General features: G+C 47.1%; 1 protein-coding gene across 19 annotated transcripts in view; it reads left to right on the forward strand.

Moving 5' to 3' along the window:
• Positions 1–16,830, forward strand: part of PPARD (peroxisome proliferator activated receptor delta) — a 79,655-nt gene that overhangs the window by 19,442 nt on the left and 43,383 nt on the right. For 5 of the 19 annotated variants that reach the window (XM_064284969.1, XM_064284975.1, XM_064284968.1 and 2 more), the window contains 2 exons: positions 1,766–1,829; positions 5,183–5,233. The exons of 6 other annotated variants lie outside the window; for them this stretch is intronic. Coding sequence is in view for 1 of the 13 variants with exons in the window: in XM_064285067.1 (XP_064141137.1) it covers positions 12,657–12,689 (33 nt within the window). In the remaining 12 variants the exon portion in view is untranslated. Of the gene's footprint in view, positions 1–1,765; positions 1,830–5,182; positions 5,234–12,594; positions 12,690–16,830 lie in introns of those variants that run through there. 8 more of the 19 variants (XM_064285016.1, XM_064285005.1, XM_064285049.1 and 5 more) reach the window with 4 other exon arrangements.

Here is a 16,830-nt window from a genome sequence, read left to right on the forward strand (position 1 = left end):
CAGATGAACAGGAGCCAGCTGCAAGATTCAAAGCAAGTGAAAGCCTGCAAGCCTTGCCAGAAAGTCCACCTATATTGGATGCAAGTCATACCCCCAAGGAGACTCCCTTTCAACTGATTGACTATTCACAGCAGATCTCATCATGGAGGTGATCACATTATATCAGATCTCATCATGGAAGTGATCACACTTTCACACGACTGCCAAACTACATCATAACTGCAAAACCACTGAGAATCAGGGCCCAGCCAAATTGACATACAACCTTGATAATTACAGTCCACTCCTTGTCAACTTGGCACCTCTACATATCTCCTTAAGCCATACATAAGCTCTGAAAAAAACAATTATGAAGTCATACTTGCACCTAACACAATACAACAAAGGCACATACAACCGAATATGCGCTAGTCCTGTTTACATCTTATAGTTTATAAGTGAAGAAAGCAGAAATATTTGATGCACACATACAAGGCAGAAATACTCATAATGATTACAATCCACATTTCTGCAACTGATCACATGGTCGTAACTGGTATTTAGAATGACCTTCTTTCATCACCCACTCCCTTTGCCCTCAGCTGGTTGTGGTTCTTTGCCTGGTGGGGTGACCCAAACCTTCATTCCTGAAGGATCTGGGCCATTAATAGTCATGTCAGAGTTGGGTTTCTGTAGTGCCACTCCCATTTCCACCCTTTGATGCCTGGACCCATGAATCCTAGCTATGGAAGAAACAGCACCATATACAAGATGAAGTCACTGGATTTTATAACCTAATCTTAGAAATGACATCCCATCACTTTGACTGTATATTCACTCAAAGGGAGGGAATTATACAAGGACATGAATACCAGAAGTTGGGGATTATTGGGAATCATTTTAGAAGGCTGCCTCCAGTGGCAAGTTGCAGCGAGGACAAGATTGGCCAGAGAAGGCCACGGTGGCAGGATGGAGCCATGCCCAACTTAGAAGTTCGAATTTATCTGAGAACAGTGGGAGCCACAGAAGGTCTCTTTGAGTAGAAGAATAACCTGATAGCTATCATCTAGAACAGTTAATCTAAAAGCATTTTACTAGATAGATCAAAGTGGAGAGAGATACACAGGTAGAGGCCTAAACAAAGAAATATCCATAGTAATCTGGGAGTCCCTAGGAGGAACCATGCAACAGTTAATGCCTTCAACTGCCAGCCAAAAGGTTGGAGGTTCAAGTCTACCTCAGAGGTGCTGTGAAAGAAAGGTCTGGCAGTCTGCTTTTCAAAAATCAGCCATTGAAAAACCTATGCAGCACAGTTCTACTCTGTTACACATTGGGTTGCCACAAGTCGGAATCGACTTGACGGCAACAGGTTGTTTTTTTGTTTTTTTTTTATAGTAGCCTAGGTGAAAAAAAGTTTCTCACCTATAGTAACAGTTACTACTTACCAACTTTTCTGTACTAAATACTTTTGCTGCATTTTCTCTAACCTTCACAACAACGGAAAGAAGATATAAACTGATTTATATTCAGTTTGCAGCTGAGGAAACTTAGTCTCAGAGAGGTTAAGAAACATGCATACGGTCACACAGCTAATAAGTTGCAGAGTAGCACTCAAGTTTGGCTGGCTTCAAAGACTGTGCCTTTTGGAGGCAGTGGGAGTAGAAAGGTGGGAGGGACTGGGGAGATGAGGTTGTGGCCCTTCACAGGGTGCTGGAGGGAGACAGAGGAGTCTAAGAGGTTGACTTTTTGAAACTGGGTGGCTGACACAAAGATGACCCTGTTACAGGAGGAGAAGTGATACTCTTTCACTGTAAGAGAAGGCCAAGAGGACACTGGAATGGTGGGAGAAGGTGAGTCATCCTGGAACATGGGGCTCTTCTTGGCAGGTCCTTCCCAATTACCCAAAACCAAACCAAACCAAACCCATTGCCATCGAGTCTGTTCAGACTCATAATAACCCTATAGGACAGAGTAGAACTGCCCCATAGGGTTTCCAAGGAGTGGCTGGTGAATTTGAACTGCCAGCCCTTTGATTAGCAGCTAAGCTTTTAATTATCACTGCACCTGGGTTCTTCCCAATGATGAGAACATAAACAGCGCTTGTACTTCTATATACAAAGCTGTACCCTTGGTCAGTAGGGAAAGGGGCTCCAAAATTGGGAGCACAGTCAGTGAAAGTGTACTGTGGGCTGGTTGTTTGTTTGAATATTGGGTTCCCTGTTCCCTCAACAGCCAGTATACCATGTGGTGGTCCTCCAGTGTCACTCTGGTGTGGTATAGGTTTGTGCAGAGAGTGATGGTAACTGGCATTTGGCTGGGCTTTAGATTTTCAAAGCCTGTTCACTTCTTTTGAGCCTCTCAACAACCCTGTGAAGTTATTATCATTTGCCATTTGATTGATAAGAAACAGAGGCTCAGAGTCAATTTGATTTGTTCAAGAAGAATCATTGTTTCAGTTACCGGCTGCTGTGTAACAAACCACTGCCAAACTCAGTAGCTTAAAACCACACCATTTGGCCTTTCTCTGGATTCTTTGTTGGCTGGGCCCAGCTGGCTGGTTCTGCTCTGCATGAAGTCAGCTGGGCTCACTCTTTTGGCTGCATTCAGCTGGCCTGTAATGTCCAAGGTGTCATCTCATCTTCCAGGACCTCTCTCCAGACGTCTTCTAAATCTTTAGGAGCCTGTCCTAGACTTCCTTACAATATGGGGCAGCTGGGGGCCAAGAGGGTAGAAGCAGAAGTGCCCAGTCCTACTAAGTCCTGGCCTTGAAGGCCGAGAACATCACGTCTGCCACATTCTACATTGTACATTTGAATGCAGATCTGTGTGACTCAGACCCAGGGTTCTTTCTGCCACACCATTCTGCGTTCCTTTTTGCTCTGACTCCTTGGGGGCTGCAAAGCTTGCCAGCTTGTGTGCATTGGGGAGGGAGCTGATTTTTCTGAAGTGGAAGTCACTAGTTGCCTTTTTTCATGGGTTAGCACCCAAGATCACTGGGCCTGAGGAAACCTTCCAGAATAGGCTTTGCTCTAAGAGGTTGCTAGCTGCCCCCCAGGCTTCAGCGTTATCAGACGTGCATGGAATTTCCCCATTGGAGTTTCCCTTTCTGCACTTTGTGGCCTTTTGCTACACAGCGCTGGCCATGTGGGATACGTGTAGCGTTGCAGTCAGATGTGCAGGCTGGCCCGGTTCTGAGTTGGCCCAGGTGATGTTCAGTCTAGTGATTCCCAGACGTGGCCCAGCTGGCAGATTCGCCAGGGAGTTTTGGAAAAAAATTTAGATTCCTGGGTCTCATCCAAGCCCTATTGAGCTAGAATTTCCAGGGACAGAGTCCAGGAATCTGCACTTTAAATCTCCCTATTGATTTGGGGTGCATCCTGGTTGGGGAACCACTGAAATCCAGTCAGTGGCATCCTTCACTCTGTGCAGCCAGCTTAGAAAGATGCCTGTGAGGTCCTCGATTAGAGGAGGCGACATGGGTCCTGAGAATGAGTCCTCCTGAGCGCCTTCTACTGCACAACCAGGAAGTGAAGGGGGGACGTGTGTAAAAGCACGAAGAATATCCATCAAAATATTAACAGTTGTGATTTTCTGAGAGGAAGGTTTTAGGTTTGCTTGTTTCTTTTTTATTTTTTATTTTTATTGTGCTTTAGGTGAAAGTTTACAGGTCAAGTGTCTCATTCAAAAATTTATACACGTATTGTTTTGTGACATTGGTTGCAGTCTCCGCAATGTGATAGCAGCATGCCCCTTTCCACCCCGGGTTCCCTGTGTCCATTCAACCAGTTCCCGTCCCCTCCTGCCTTTCCATCCTGCCATAAACACTCTTTTTGAAAACAATATTGAAGTCGTATTGTGATAGGTTTTAACAGCTTTATTGAGATATAACCCAGACACCATAAAGTTCACCTGCTTAAAAGTTACAGTTTGATGGTTTTAGTATATTTACAGAGTTGTGCAATCATCACCATAATCTAATTTTAGAACATTTCATCATTCCAAAAAGAAATCTTGTACCTATTATCAGTCACTCCCCATTCTCTCCCTGCTTCTCCCTCAGCCCTACCCCCGACCCCCAATAAAAGAAAAACTTTTTGCCATGGGGTCAGTTCCAACTCAGGGATGCTACAGGAGAGAGTAGAACTGCCCCATAGGGTTTCCAAGGCTGTAATTTTTATGGAAGCAGACGGTCACATCTTTCTCTCACAGAGCAGCTGGTGGGTTTGAACCACCAACTTCTTGGTTAGCAGCCTAGCATTTACCACTGCACCATCAGGGCTCCCTGGCCCTCAGCCCTAAAGCCAAAAAAAAACAAAAACCTGTTGCCATAGAGCCGATTTCGACTCATCGCCACCCTATAGTACGGAGTAGAACTGTCCCATAGAGTTTCCAGGGAGCACCTGGTAGATTCAAACTGCTGACCTTTTGATTAGCAGCTTTAGCACTTACCCACTATGCCACCAGGGTTTCCCCCTCAGCCCCAGGTAACCACTAATCTACTTTCTGTTTCTATAGATTTGCCTATTTTGGACATTTCATATAAATATGTGGTCTTTTGTGACTAGCTTCTTTTACTGAGCATAATTGTGATACTGTTTTAAAACCTGCTTTAAAATTTTATATCATGAGCAAGTCGAACATAGTTTTCAAGAAGGTATTTTAATGGCTGAGCAGTATACTTTAGGAGTGTACTTGATCTTATTGAACCAGTCCTGCTGATGGACATTTAGCTTATCTTAATCTTTTGTTATTGTATCTATTGCTGTGGCTAAGTACTTTTCTGTGACTGTGTATCTCCCCAATTGTTTCCTTAAGATCTGTTCCTAGCTGTGGAGTTACTCGGGTCAAAGGGCATGTGGTTTTGTTCTCTTAGTGGGCTCCAGACCTCTCTGTGCTCCAGACTCCCACATCCATCCAGCTGCTTGAAATCATTGAGCACCTCAAACTACAACTGTCCAAATCCAACTTTCTGCCCCAAACCTTCTCCTCCCCCAGTTCTCCACTCCCAGGAGAAGGCACCACCATCCATGCAGGCAGTCGGTCTAGCAAAAAGCTTAGGGGTCACTCTGTATCTGGTAGGTGTAGGTGTCCTGACCTGTCTCTTCCCTCTACCTCCATTTCTATCTCCCTCCCCCCACCATCATTTCTCACCTGGGCTCTGGCAATGGCCTCCTGACTTATCTCCCTCTATCTATTCCTGCAGGTACAATCCATTCTCTAGGAGCAGCTTGAGTAGAGCCATCTTTTAAAAAATGTGAGTCAGATTTTATCTCTCCCCTCCGTGAAACCCAAACCCTTGGGTCCCTGTGATGCAGAGACCCGGGGCGCTGGGTCCTTCTTCCTTACCTGCCTCTGAGCCTTGCACCGGAGCCCACCCTGCCCCCTGCTCTTTCTCCTGCTCCTCCTTCAGCCAGCTTACCTTTTAGTCTCACCGCAGATGTCCCCAACTCAGAGAGGGCTCCCCTGAGCTGTCTGTCTGTCTGTGGTGGCTTCCCCATCACTCCTTGTCGCCTTCAGAGCTCTCCCTGTACTCATCTTGTTTGTTTATTTATTGGTTTATTGTCTGAATGTCTGACTAGAACAGAAGCTCTTTGAGGGCAGTGACCTTGTTGACCTTGGTTATCTCTTTAACATTATCTTCCCACTGCCTAGCATGGTTCCTAGCTCTTTGTAGGTATTCAGTTAAAAGAAAATGTGTATGTAGGTAAATGTATGAGTGTATATGTGGATAAACCCTATGGGGGCAGTTCTACTCTGTCCTATGGGGTTGCTATGAGTCAGAATCCACTCCACAAGGGGTTTTTTTGATATGTGAATAGATAGATAATAATTTTAATGAATCAGAATATAAGGATTTGATAAATTTTGCAAAACTCCAGGAAGTTATACTAATTTACTGTCTCACTGCAGTGTGCGAGAGTACCTGACTCCCTAGTCCCCTGAATCTGGGTTAATTTGTAAGAATTAACCTGTGACCATTTGGAATTACGTATTTCTGTCATCCTTTGGGGGAAACCCTGGAGGCATAGTGGTTAAGTGTTACGGCTGCTGACCAAAAGGTCGGTAGTTTGAATTCACCAGCCGCTCCTTGGAAATACTGTGGGGCAGTTCTACTCTGTCCTATAGGATCACTGTGAGTCGGAATTGACTCGACGGCAGTGGGTTTGGTTTGGGTTTTTGTCATCCTTTGGAATTAATACCACTCTCCGACCTGTTACCCAGGCTTGGGACTCACATGCCCCTTTCTGTGGGCCAGGAAAGGCCTGCCTTTGGGAAAGATGGTTGTGTCTGGGAGCTCTGACCTCCTGAGGCCTCCTTGTGACCCCATAACCAAACCAAACCAAACCAAACCCAGTGCCGTAGAGTCGATTCCGACCTATTGCATTATTTCCTGTTGCCTTCAGAGAGACTGTGTGGTGTTCTCTCGCCGCTTCCTCTGTCGTGTATGGGTATGTTGGGGAGGGAGTAAATTTGGGTTGGTAAAGTGCATGCAAGATGACATTGGTTCCAGCCCTTTACTGCACTGCCTTTTGAAGTCATCAGGAGAGACATCACTCTGGAAGTTGTATGTCCTCAAAAATAGAAATGAAGAAATGCTTCCAGGAAGTCTGACACAGTCACGCAATCTGCCCTCTGTGAAGGTGGTAGGCACCCACACATCTGGTAAACGCTGTCTTAGTCACCTGCTAGCCACAGTTCCTGCTCCCCTCTGCACACTTCCTGCCTGGAAAAGCCTGCCACATGCCCATGATGAAGAGCCATCCCAGAGAGCTCGCCAGGGACACAGGGCAGGTCTCCCTGGGTCACAAGAGCAGCCTCTCACTCTGGGCAGTTCCTCTGCCAAAAATGAGTTGTGGTATCTGCTTGTTTTTGTAGGTCAATATGTGGAATATACACTTGGGAAATGAAGGAGTAGCTGGTTGGCTGAGGCCGCTCTTGTTGTACCAGAGAGCTCAGTGTGTACCCGGTGGTGGGGTCACTCAAGGCCCTGGAAATTCACCGTCGCCAGCAACAACTGGCTGGTCTGCCTTTCATTCATCTCTCGTGGTTTTCCTATCACATTCCCTTTTAGGATTTGCTCCAAGCCTTCCCCGCTCACCATGTCCCTCTAAGAAGATGGTGCCTCTTGTAACTTGTGGAGATTGCAAGCATTATAAATGCTTTAACTTCTTTTCTTTGCATCTCAGAAATTTTAGACATTCGATCTCTCTCACGTAATTGTTTATTGTTTTATTACTACTTCAGCGATTTCCTAGTGCCTCCTCTATGCCTAGTACCTTGTTAGACTCTGGAAGTATGCAGGAGAACAAGACGAGCCCCTGCTTTCATCTCTGTCCTCCCTTGGCCCCCATTTCCCTCCATTCTGACTGTGCTTTTGCTGTCCTGGTTCCTCTTCCTCTTTCCACTGCCTGCATGTGGGTGTTCTGCCCTCTCTCCACTTCTCTGTCACGCTCCTCAGAACTGTGAGAGAATAAATTTCTGTTGAACTGAGCCTTGGAGTTTGTGGTAATTTGTTACACTAGCCCTAGGAAACTAATACATGTGCCCTTGTGCTATCAGGGGTAGGCTTAACACAAAACCCCAAACGTCTGCCTAAAACTAAGGTGCCTTCTCTCTGGAGACAGGCAGTCCAGGGCTAGCAGGGCACTCTGTGGGACCCAGGACCCCTGCTCACTCTCTGTCACATCTCTCAATTGTAAGCTCTTCATAGCACTTAGCTCCATCTGGAATTACCTGGCTTACTTGTTTGCTGTCTGTCATCCATGCCCCAGGATGTTACCTCTGGGAAATCAGTCTCACTCACTGCCATATCCCTAGCGCCTAGGACAGTGCCTGGCGCACCACTGCCACCAGTTGCCATCGAGTTGGTTCTAACTCGTAGTGACCCCATGTGTGTCAGAGTAGAACTACTCCACAGGGCTTTCAATGGCTGATTTTTCAGAAGTAGGTCGCTAGGCCTTTCTTCCAAGGTACCGCTGGGTGGACTTGAACCCTCAGCCTTTTGGTTAACAGCCAAGCTCATTAGCTGTACCACCCAGGATCGCCTGGTCCACACAGTTCCTGAATACAGCCTGTGTTGAATTACCTGATTAATTGGGGTGAGTTGGAATTGGCGGCTTGAACAAAAGCCTGCAGGGATCCTTTCTTGAGCTGCAGCTGTGTACAAACCTGTGATAGCGGCCTCGGCTCTGGGCCTGGCCCTTCTTGGTCTCTTGGCCTGAAATAGTGGCTGTGCCAGGAGATGTGGAAAGCTGCGTGCACAGCAGCCACAAATGTGGTCCTCAGAGGTGGGTCTGGGTTTGAATCCTGGTTCTACCACCCATTAGCTGAGGGCCTTTGACAAATTGGAAACCCATCTGAGCTTCCGTTTCCTCTTCTGGAAAATGGGGGTAATGGATTGTTGTGAGGATAAGATTATATAGCGTCTAATACCAGAAACCCTGGTGGCGTAGTGGTTAAGTGCTACGGCCACTGACCAAATGATCGGCAGTTCAGATCCTCCATGTGCTCCTTGGAAACTCTATGGAGCAGTTCTACTCTGTCATATAGGGTCGCTGTGAGTTGGAATCAACTCAGCAGCACTGGGTTTGGTTTGGTTTTTGGAATGCTGTCTCACACTGTTATCTTTATAGTTGGAGAGATTCAGGGGTTGGCTGAATCACTCGGCCTATACACCGAGTATCCCAAGCTCTCACAAACTTGGGAGCGCTGACTCAAATCCAGCCTATCCCTCTCTGCCTTCCTGCCACAGCTCTCCTCATGTGCCCACTCTTTGTTCATTACTTAGCTCAGAGGATTCTATTTTCTGGTCAAGTCTTGTGTCCTTGCTTGTCAACGTGTCCCTAGGAGCAGCTTATTTGCTTCTGGTGGGGCCTTGGGGTTTCTGTGGTCCTGGCTCAGTTTTTGTGCTCATTTCTCTGTTTGGCACCCCCCCTCCACCACTCTGGAAATGTAAATTCATTCACACTCATGGGTGGGGCTAGTTTAGCAGTTTAGTTTCTTATGGGTGACCTCCTCTCACTCCTACCCCAGCCCTCCACAGAACCTTGGAGAAATGGCCAGCTTCCTGTTGCTTTCCCTGAGGGGCTTCTTTTCTCAGCCAGGGTAGCCCTTTGAAGCTCTCATCTTGATACCGGGACTCAGTTCCTGTGCCCCCACCCTGTGTGGCTCAAAGTCACATCTCTGGGACCAGCCCAGCATTAAAATCGCTTCATGTAAAAGTGATATCAGTTCCACTTACTGTTCATGCTTTGATTTTTCTGGTCATTTCTGGCACATGGGGGAGATTTCCTCTCCTTTGAAGTTTGGCTCTACATTTCAGAACGTCATTTGTTTTGTTTCATGCTAGTATTTCTATGTGATTGTGGTGGGAAGGGGCAGCTCTTTCATGTTAATTCAGTCCAATATATTGCTGGAAATTCAAGTCCAAATCCTTAGCATAGCATGCAAAGCCCTTTATGATCCAGTCCCTGTCTACCTCTCTTGCATAAACTTAGTTACCTCTTGGGTTTTACACTTGAGGAAATGGAACAATTTGTATACCATATACTGAAATGTTCATTAGCTCAGGTTTTGGAGTCTGACTGCCTAGTTTTTGGAACCTGTCTTCATCTGCTGGTAACTTATGGCCTTGGACAAGTTACTTATTTTCTCCGTGCCTGCATTTTCTCCCCTATAAAATGGTAATTATTGCAGTTCTGCCTTTTAGTTTTACTTTGGGGAGTAAATGGGATTGTCTAGCCCTGCGGGCAGCATCCAGCACATAGTAAACCCAATTCCTGTTCACTCCCTTGCTTGGTGGTTGCTATCTGCAGTAGGCCACACCCCAGGCCTCTCTTTGCGCATGCTTATTCCTCCTGGGAGCTGCTTGGCTGTCTTCCTTGATCCCTCCAGACAGTGGCCTGTGCTATTCCTGTGGTCTCCTTCTATAGTAATTATCACTCTGTGCGTCTATGCTTGTTTACGTGTCTCTTTTCCTTACCAGACTCTTAGCCCCTTGAGAGCGAAAAAAAAAAAAAAATTTTTTTTTTTTTTTTTTTTAAAGGTCCTGTTTTTCTTGGTGCCTGAAGCTCCTGGCATTTCACCTCTCATTTGGTAGCTGCTTAGCATTACCTCTCGAGTTGAATTACATTGGATTTCCCTGGTCCAATGGAGGTAAAGGTTGAAAGTGCTGTAGGGTACAGATAACAGGGAGCAGGGAAAGTCTGATTTTTTTATTTTTATTGTGCTTTAAGTGAAAGTTTACAATTCAATCAGTTTCTTATACAAAAACTTACACGCACATTGTTAATTGCTCTCCCTATAATGTGACAGCACACTCCTTCTCTCTACCCTGTATTCCCCGTGTCCATTCAGCCAGTTCCTGTTCCCCTCTGCCCTCTCCTCTCGCCTCCGGACAGGAGCTGCCCACATAGTCTCATGTGTCTACTTGAGCTACGAAGCACACTCCTCACCAGTATCATTTTCTGTCTTATAGTCCAGTCTAATCTTTGTCTGAATAGTTGGCTTCCAGAACGGTTTTAGCTTTGGGCTAACAGAGAGTCCAGGGGCCATGACCTCCGGGGTGATTTTTTTTTTCTTGGTAAGCAAGTTGAATGGAAGTGAAGTCGGTGTGGCTGCAACAGAAGATAACAATTCTAGCTGAAGGTACCCGGGACTTAAAGCAAGCCAGCGGCCAGAAAAAGCCACTAAATCCTGCAAATTAAAGTGATTTCCGGCCCTAAGAAATGCATACCCTGCATTCCATCTCCAGACTGGGCTTCTCTGAGTTCCAGGCAGAGGAACATAAACTAAATCTAATCCCTAGTAGGCGCTAAGAACCTCTAATTTTAGAATAAGGCTGCTCTTCTGAAAGGGACAGCTGCTGTGGGAATGGATGGTTCTGTGTGCAGGGGGCCTCCAAGGGGACCAGGGTGTGAAAGCTCAATTAAACCCAAAAACCAGACCCATTGCCATTGAGTCAATTCTGACTCATAGCGGCATATAGGACAAAGTAGAACTGCCCCATAGGGTTTCCAAGGTTGAAATTTTTACAGAACTAGACTGCCACATCTTTCACCCGCAGAGTGGCTGGTGAACCACTGACCTTTCGGTTAGCAGCCAAGCTTTTAACCACCGCACCATTAGGGCTTCTTCTGAAAGCTCAGTGCCATGGTGTTTATAGCTGAGCACTGCCCGTGCCCGTGGCTGCCCATCACTTCCAATCCTGTGAACATTTCTGTCCCACTGAGATTTTAGCTGCTAAAAAGGGGCCAGAAGGGGTGAAACAGGGTCTGTGCCATTCCTCCTGTGCTTTACCTAAATTCTCTGGACTTTTGCAACTCTATCAGAGGGATAGTCTTAGAAAAGAAGGACATTTGACCTCTAAAGATCCCTAGAGAGTGTCTGTCAGACAGCAGACTGGTGAGAGTGATGGACAGGGATGGCACTGATTCCTTGTTGCCTTTGCTGGGATTTCAGGAATCAGCTTGAACTCAGACAGTCACAAGGCTAGGGGTTAGCGGATAACTTTGACCAAATCAATGGAACTGCCTTGTTTTTCCGGCCCTCGCAAGTTTTCCACCTTTGACAGGATGCATCTTACCACTTTTCTGTCGCTCATTTTTGTAGAAAATATTTGAGTTTTCCTTCTCTGACAGGTTTCTGCCTTTCACAGGTTTTACTGAAATTCTTTCCGGCTGTGTCTCAGTCTTTGATTGTGTATTTTAAGCAGTGTGTATTCAGTATAGTGCTGGGTACTATTGCTGAAGATAATAAAATAGAAATGACACAGTCCCTCTCCTCAGAGAGCTTGCAGTCTAATTGGAGAGAATTCCTAGCACACAGGAAGCTGCAGGCAACAGTGTTGTTAGGTGCTGTTGAGTCTCTTCCAACTCATAGTGACCCTGTGCACAACAGAAGAAAACACTGTCTGGTCCTGCACCACCCTCACAGTCATTGCTATGTTTGAGCCCATTGTTGCAGCCACTGTGTCAGCCTATCTTCTTGAGGGTCTTCGTCTTTTTCTCTGACCCTCTACTTTACCAAGCATGATGTCCTTCATCAGGGACCGGTCCCTCCTGAAACATGTCCAAAGTATGTGAGACGAAGCCTCCCCGTCATCACTCCTAAGGAATGTTCTGGCTGTACTTCTTCCAAGACAGATTTGTGTGGTCTTCTGGCAGTCCATGGTGTATTCAGTATTCTTCACCAGCACCATAATTCATAATTGCAGGCAGCAGTACAAGACAGCAATTCCCTGTGATGCTACTGTGTGCAAATTTGCCCCTCTGACAACCTGGTATTTTGGCCCAAAGGGAGCTATTGTCTTCCTGAGGGTTGAACCATCCGTTTGTTTTTTCTTGAATGATTTGCTAGCACTATTGCAGACTAGTCTGAAATTACTAGGATAACCTTGTATCTGCTTCTGAAGATTCACCCCAAATGTGCCCTCTCTTGATCTTTATGAACTTCTTTCTTCCATTTCTCTAAGTAACGTTAACTTGACAGCATCACCTGCTGATTTTGGGTCTCCAGCAGGTCACCAGCAGTTGCTGCTTTTGAGGCATCCAGGTTGTCCTGTGGTCTGTTGAAAAGTTTCCTCGACTTTTCAAGTCTGACTTTCCATTTTTCTAGGAGAGCGTGTCTCAAAGTGATTGCCAAATCGGAATCTCTGGGCATGGGCCCTGGAAGCTGTTATGGAAGATTGGAGGAAAATGGAGCAAACTGAGGTCTGAGACAGTTTTGGATGGATTCATAGATGGGGACTCCAACTGGGTTAGGTAGTCTATAGACCCAGCTTGTTGTGGAAGCTCCACTGTGTCATAAGGGACTCAGGCTCTTTCCAGTTTCCTGCTCTGCCATTCTTAGGATGTGACTGTTGTTCTCATGGTCCAAAATGGCTGCCGTGGTTCCAGCTACTACGTCCACATTCTGGGTAGTAGGTTAGAGGAAGAGAAATACAAGAGTGATGTCCCTCCTCCCTTTTAAGGAGACTTCAAGAAAGTCTTTAGCGTCTACCGCTTTCTGTGACCAAGGGAAAGTTACTTAATATTGCAGAGCTACAGTTACCTCATTTGTAAAACGGGCATGACAATACTTACCTCAGGAGGTTGAGGATTAGAGAGAAGGCAAATGAAGTGCCCAGCACAATGCCCAGCTCCAGCAAGTGCTCTCTAAATGGTAACTACTGCTGCAGCACACCTTGACTCTTCCTTCTCTCCTCTCCTCCCCTGTCTCTCCTTGGTCTGTGCCCTGCCCCTATCCTCCCCTTTCCTTTACTCTGGCCTCTTGCCCTCCATTGCTACCATGCCTTTCCCCCTCATCTCTTCTCTTTTCTGCTCCTAATTTTCCTGCTCCCCCTCTTGCCCCCATCCCTCATCTTCTTCACCTTCTCCTTCTCCACCTGGTACTACCTCTCCCTTTTGCTGCTTCCATCCCTTCATCCTTCTGACTTCCCATCATTCCACTTTCAATAAGCTTGTTTTAAAAATAAGACAGCAGAAGAGCAGTGAACTGTAATTAAAGGCAAATTACATTACAAGGACCAGAGGTTAGAGGTGATGACTGCCCTTGTGAACTGCAAGTCAGAGCTGAGTCATTTAAGAAAACCAAGCTTAATGGGTGTATTCATGAACCAATTAGGAATTACATTTATCAGTTAACAAGCAGAGACATGGAAACCCTGGTGATGTAGTGGTTAAGTGCTACAGCTGCTAACCAAAGGGTCAGCAGTTCAAATCTACCAGGCGCTCCTTGGAAACTCTATGGGGCAGTTCTACTCTGTCCTATAGGGTTGCTATGAGTCGGAATTGACTCCACGGCACTGGGTTTGGTTTGGAAGCAGAGACAGAGAGGAGCCCTAGTGGAGTTAACCGCTCAGCTGCCAACCAAAAGGTTGGTGGTTCAAACCCAGTAGCCGCTCTGCAGAAGAAATACGTGGCAGTCTGCTTCCCTAAAGATTTACCCTATGGGGCAGTTCTACTCTGTCCTGGACTCTGTCCAGGGTCGCTATGAGTCATAATTAACTCGACGGCAATGAGTTAATGGGTAAACAGGGACAGAAATGGCAGTGACTTAAACTAGTATCCCCAGTTGCCTTTGTGTAGTTGGGGAGGCAGTGAGAAACTTGCTGCAAAGTTTTTTTTTTTAATAATTTTTATTGTGCTTTAAGTGAAAGTTTACAAATCACGTCAGTCTCTCAGACGAAAACTTATATACACCTTGCTACACACTCCCAGTTACTCTCCCCCTAATGAGGCAGCCCACTCCCTCCCTCCACTCTCTTTTCGTGTCCATTTCACCAGCTTCTAATCCCCTCTACCCTCTCATCTCCCCTCCAGGCAGGAGATGCCAGCCTAGCCTCAAGTGTCCACCTGACAAAGTTTTTTTTTAAAGGCATATGCCAGCCCTGAAGAATTTAGAGTCAGGAAAGACTGAAGGGTTAAAATGTTCGTAATTCTGACACAGTGCTCTAGTTAGCAGCTTAGACTGAGACTCTGAGCAAGTTACTGGATCCTTATGTCCTCAGTTTCCTCATCTGTAAAATTGGGGTCCTGGTGGGGCCTCCCTCTCGAGGTTGCTGCCAGGATTAAGAGGCATGTAGGAATTGCTTGGTACATGTTGATTGTTGTCATTATTGCTCTTAGCCATTCTGTATGCTTGGAACAATAAGGTGGGGCAGCGTGTAGAAGGCCTTGCATGCCATGTTAAGATTCTATTCTTTGGGCACAGAGAGGTGCAGGAGATTTGTGGGCAGGGCATGATGGATCACGTCTGGGCCTAGGAATGTCACTGGCAGGAGTGGGAGGCTGGACTGGAGCAAGGGAGTATCTGGAGGTAGGTCCAGGTAAGAGTGGGCAGGGCCTGAGCTGGGTGAGCAGCAGTCGGTGGGAAGGTCAGAATGGCTGGTTGAAAAGTCGGGAGGGAGGGAGAACCAAATGACAATGGGGTTTCAGCCTGTGTGATGGGGAGTTAGTGTCCCATTGACAGGTACAAGGAGCACTGGAGACGGAGCAGGTGGGGTGGCAGGAGAGGAAGGAGGCACAGGAGCTCAATTCAGCAAAAAAGCACTGAGCACCTGCTGCCTGCCAGGGGTCCTGCTGGGCCGAGGCTCAGAGATATGAGGCCTCCGTGTGATATTTAGATGGTCAGCAGGAGGGAGGCCCAAGACAAAGATGTAGGTTGCAGTCACCATGTGTGAAATTGCCAGTTGATGGTTTGTGCAGTGAGCAGGAAAGTCAGCCAAGGACAGAACTAGTTGGGGCAGAGTTGGAGAGGATCACAATTTCAAGGGTAGGTGAAGGAAGAGCAAGCAGCAGAGTGCAGGGTCTTGGGAGCCCCTGGGAGGGAAGGCTTTAAGAAGGTAGTCTGCAGTGCCAGTGCAGCAACAGGATAGAAACAAGACCAGGGTGGTAAAGGGACTCTTGGATTGGTTGACAAGAGGAGGTCACCAGGGACCTTTGAGGGCACATTCAAATGGGTGGAGGAGGAAGTTTAATGTCAATTGCATTTATATAGAACTTGACAGTTTTCAAGGCCTTCTCATTTATTGTGTCATGCCTTCTTGCCCAGCCTGTCAGACAGGGGCCCTTGGCCCCATTTTATGGATGAGAAGCTGAAGTAAAGCCCAACCAGACTACCTGACCCACCCTGGGCTGGGACGGCTTGCTTCCTAAAGGAGAAACTTCCTCAAGGACAGAGGGAGCTGGCCAGGGAGGAAGGGGGCTAGGAGGAAGGGAATGGCCAAAGGCCTGGAACCATGTGTGGGGTGTAAGATGCATTTGACCCTGGGTGCGTGGGAGGAGACCAGGCTAGAGAGAGAGAGAGGCAGGGCCTGGATCAGTAAGGGCCTTGTACACCATGATGAGGAGTCTGGGTTTTGTTCTGATGGTGGCAGGAAGTTATTAAAGGGTTTTCAGCAGGAAACAGATATGATCAGATGTGTGTTCTAGAAAGATCAGTCTGGCTGCAGACTGGGGAAAGGGTGGAGAGTGGAAACAGGGGCCAGATACTATTGTGAAAACTTAGGGGAGAAACATGAAGGTGCATTGGAGATGTATTTAGGACTTGGTGACTCTTTGGATCTTGAGAATGTTGAGAGATAAGGAGATAACCTTAAGGAGTCTAGCTAGCTTCAAGGTTGAGGCCCCAGGCAAGAGTTCATCCCAGTGCAAACCAGGAAGGTGATAATGGAATCCACCTCACTGTCCACCTGTTAACTAGAATTGGTTGGTTGACCCTGAGGGCCCTCTAACTCCTCAAGTTCAAGAGGAGGCTTCAGAACGGGCCTCTGTAGAGGAGAGAGACACCCAGAGACTGAGACAGGCATGCTCTTACAGCTTCCCTGGTTGCCGCAGTCTTCCTCCCACCACCTCCAGCACTTGCTTGTTTCTGGCCCCAGGAAACCTGCCTTGTGTTCTATGGAGCTCTTAGAGCCTGGAAGACTAAGAGCCCTCTGGAGGGCCTTGTCCTTTCTGCCTTCCTTGGACTACGTCTCTCAGTCTTGAGTTTGTGTGTTTGTTAGGAGGTGGGGAAGCCAGGCCTCTCCCAGAGAGAGGCCTAGATCAGTTGGGGCCACACAACAGGGTGGGAAGTGTTGACCCATGGCCCCGGTCCCCTTATGCTTTGGCTTGGGGCTCTCAGCCCCCAGCTTTTGACTGCCAAACAAAAGATGGAGTTGTATCAGTTGTTGCTCCTTACCAGGGCTCCAGGGGTTGCTCTAGGTGAGCTCACAGGCTGTTCTCACCTCTCATGCTTTAACTGAGGCTGAAAGTCTACCTGCAGGCCTGCTGCAGTGTCTGCCTGGCTCACGGGGGCCTGAGCCTGGGTTTCAACAGGCTGCCCTCAGTTTACCCTCAAGACGAACTCTTG

Source organism: Loxodonta africana, chromosome 1 (genome assembly GCF_030014295.1).
Source record: "Loxodonta africana isolate mLoxAfr1 chromosome 1, mLoxAfr1.hap2, whole genome shotgun sequence".
Taxonomy (NCBI): Eukaryota; Metazoa; Chordata; class Mammalia; order Proboscidea; family Elephantidae; genus Loxodonta; species Loxodonta africana.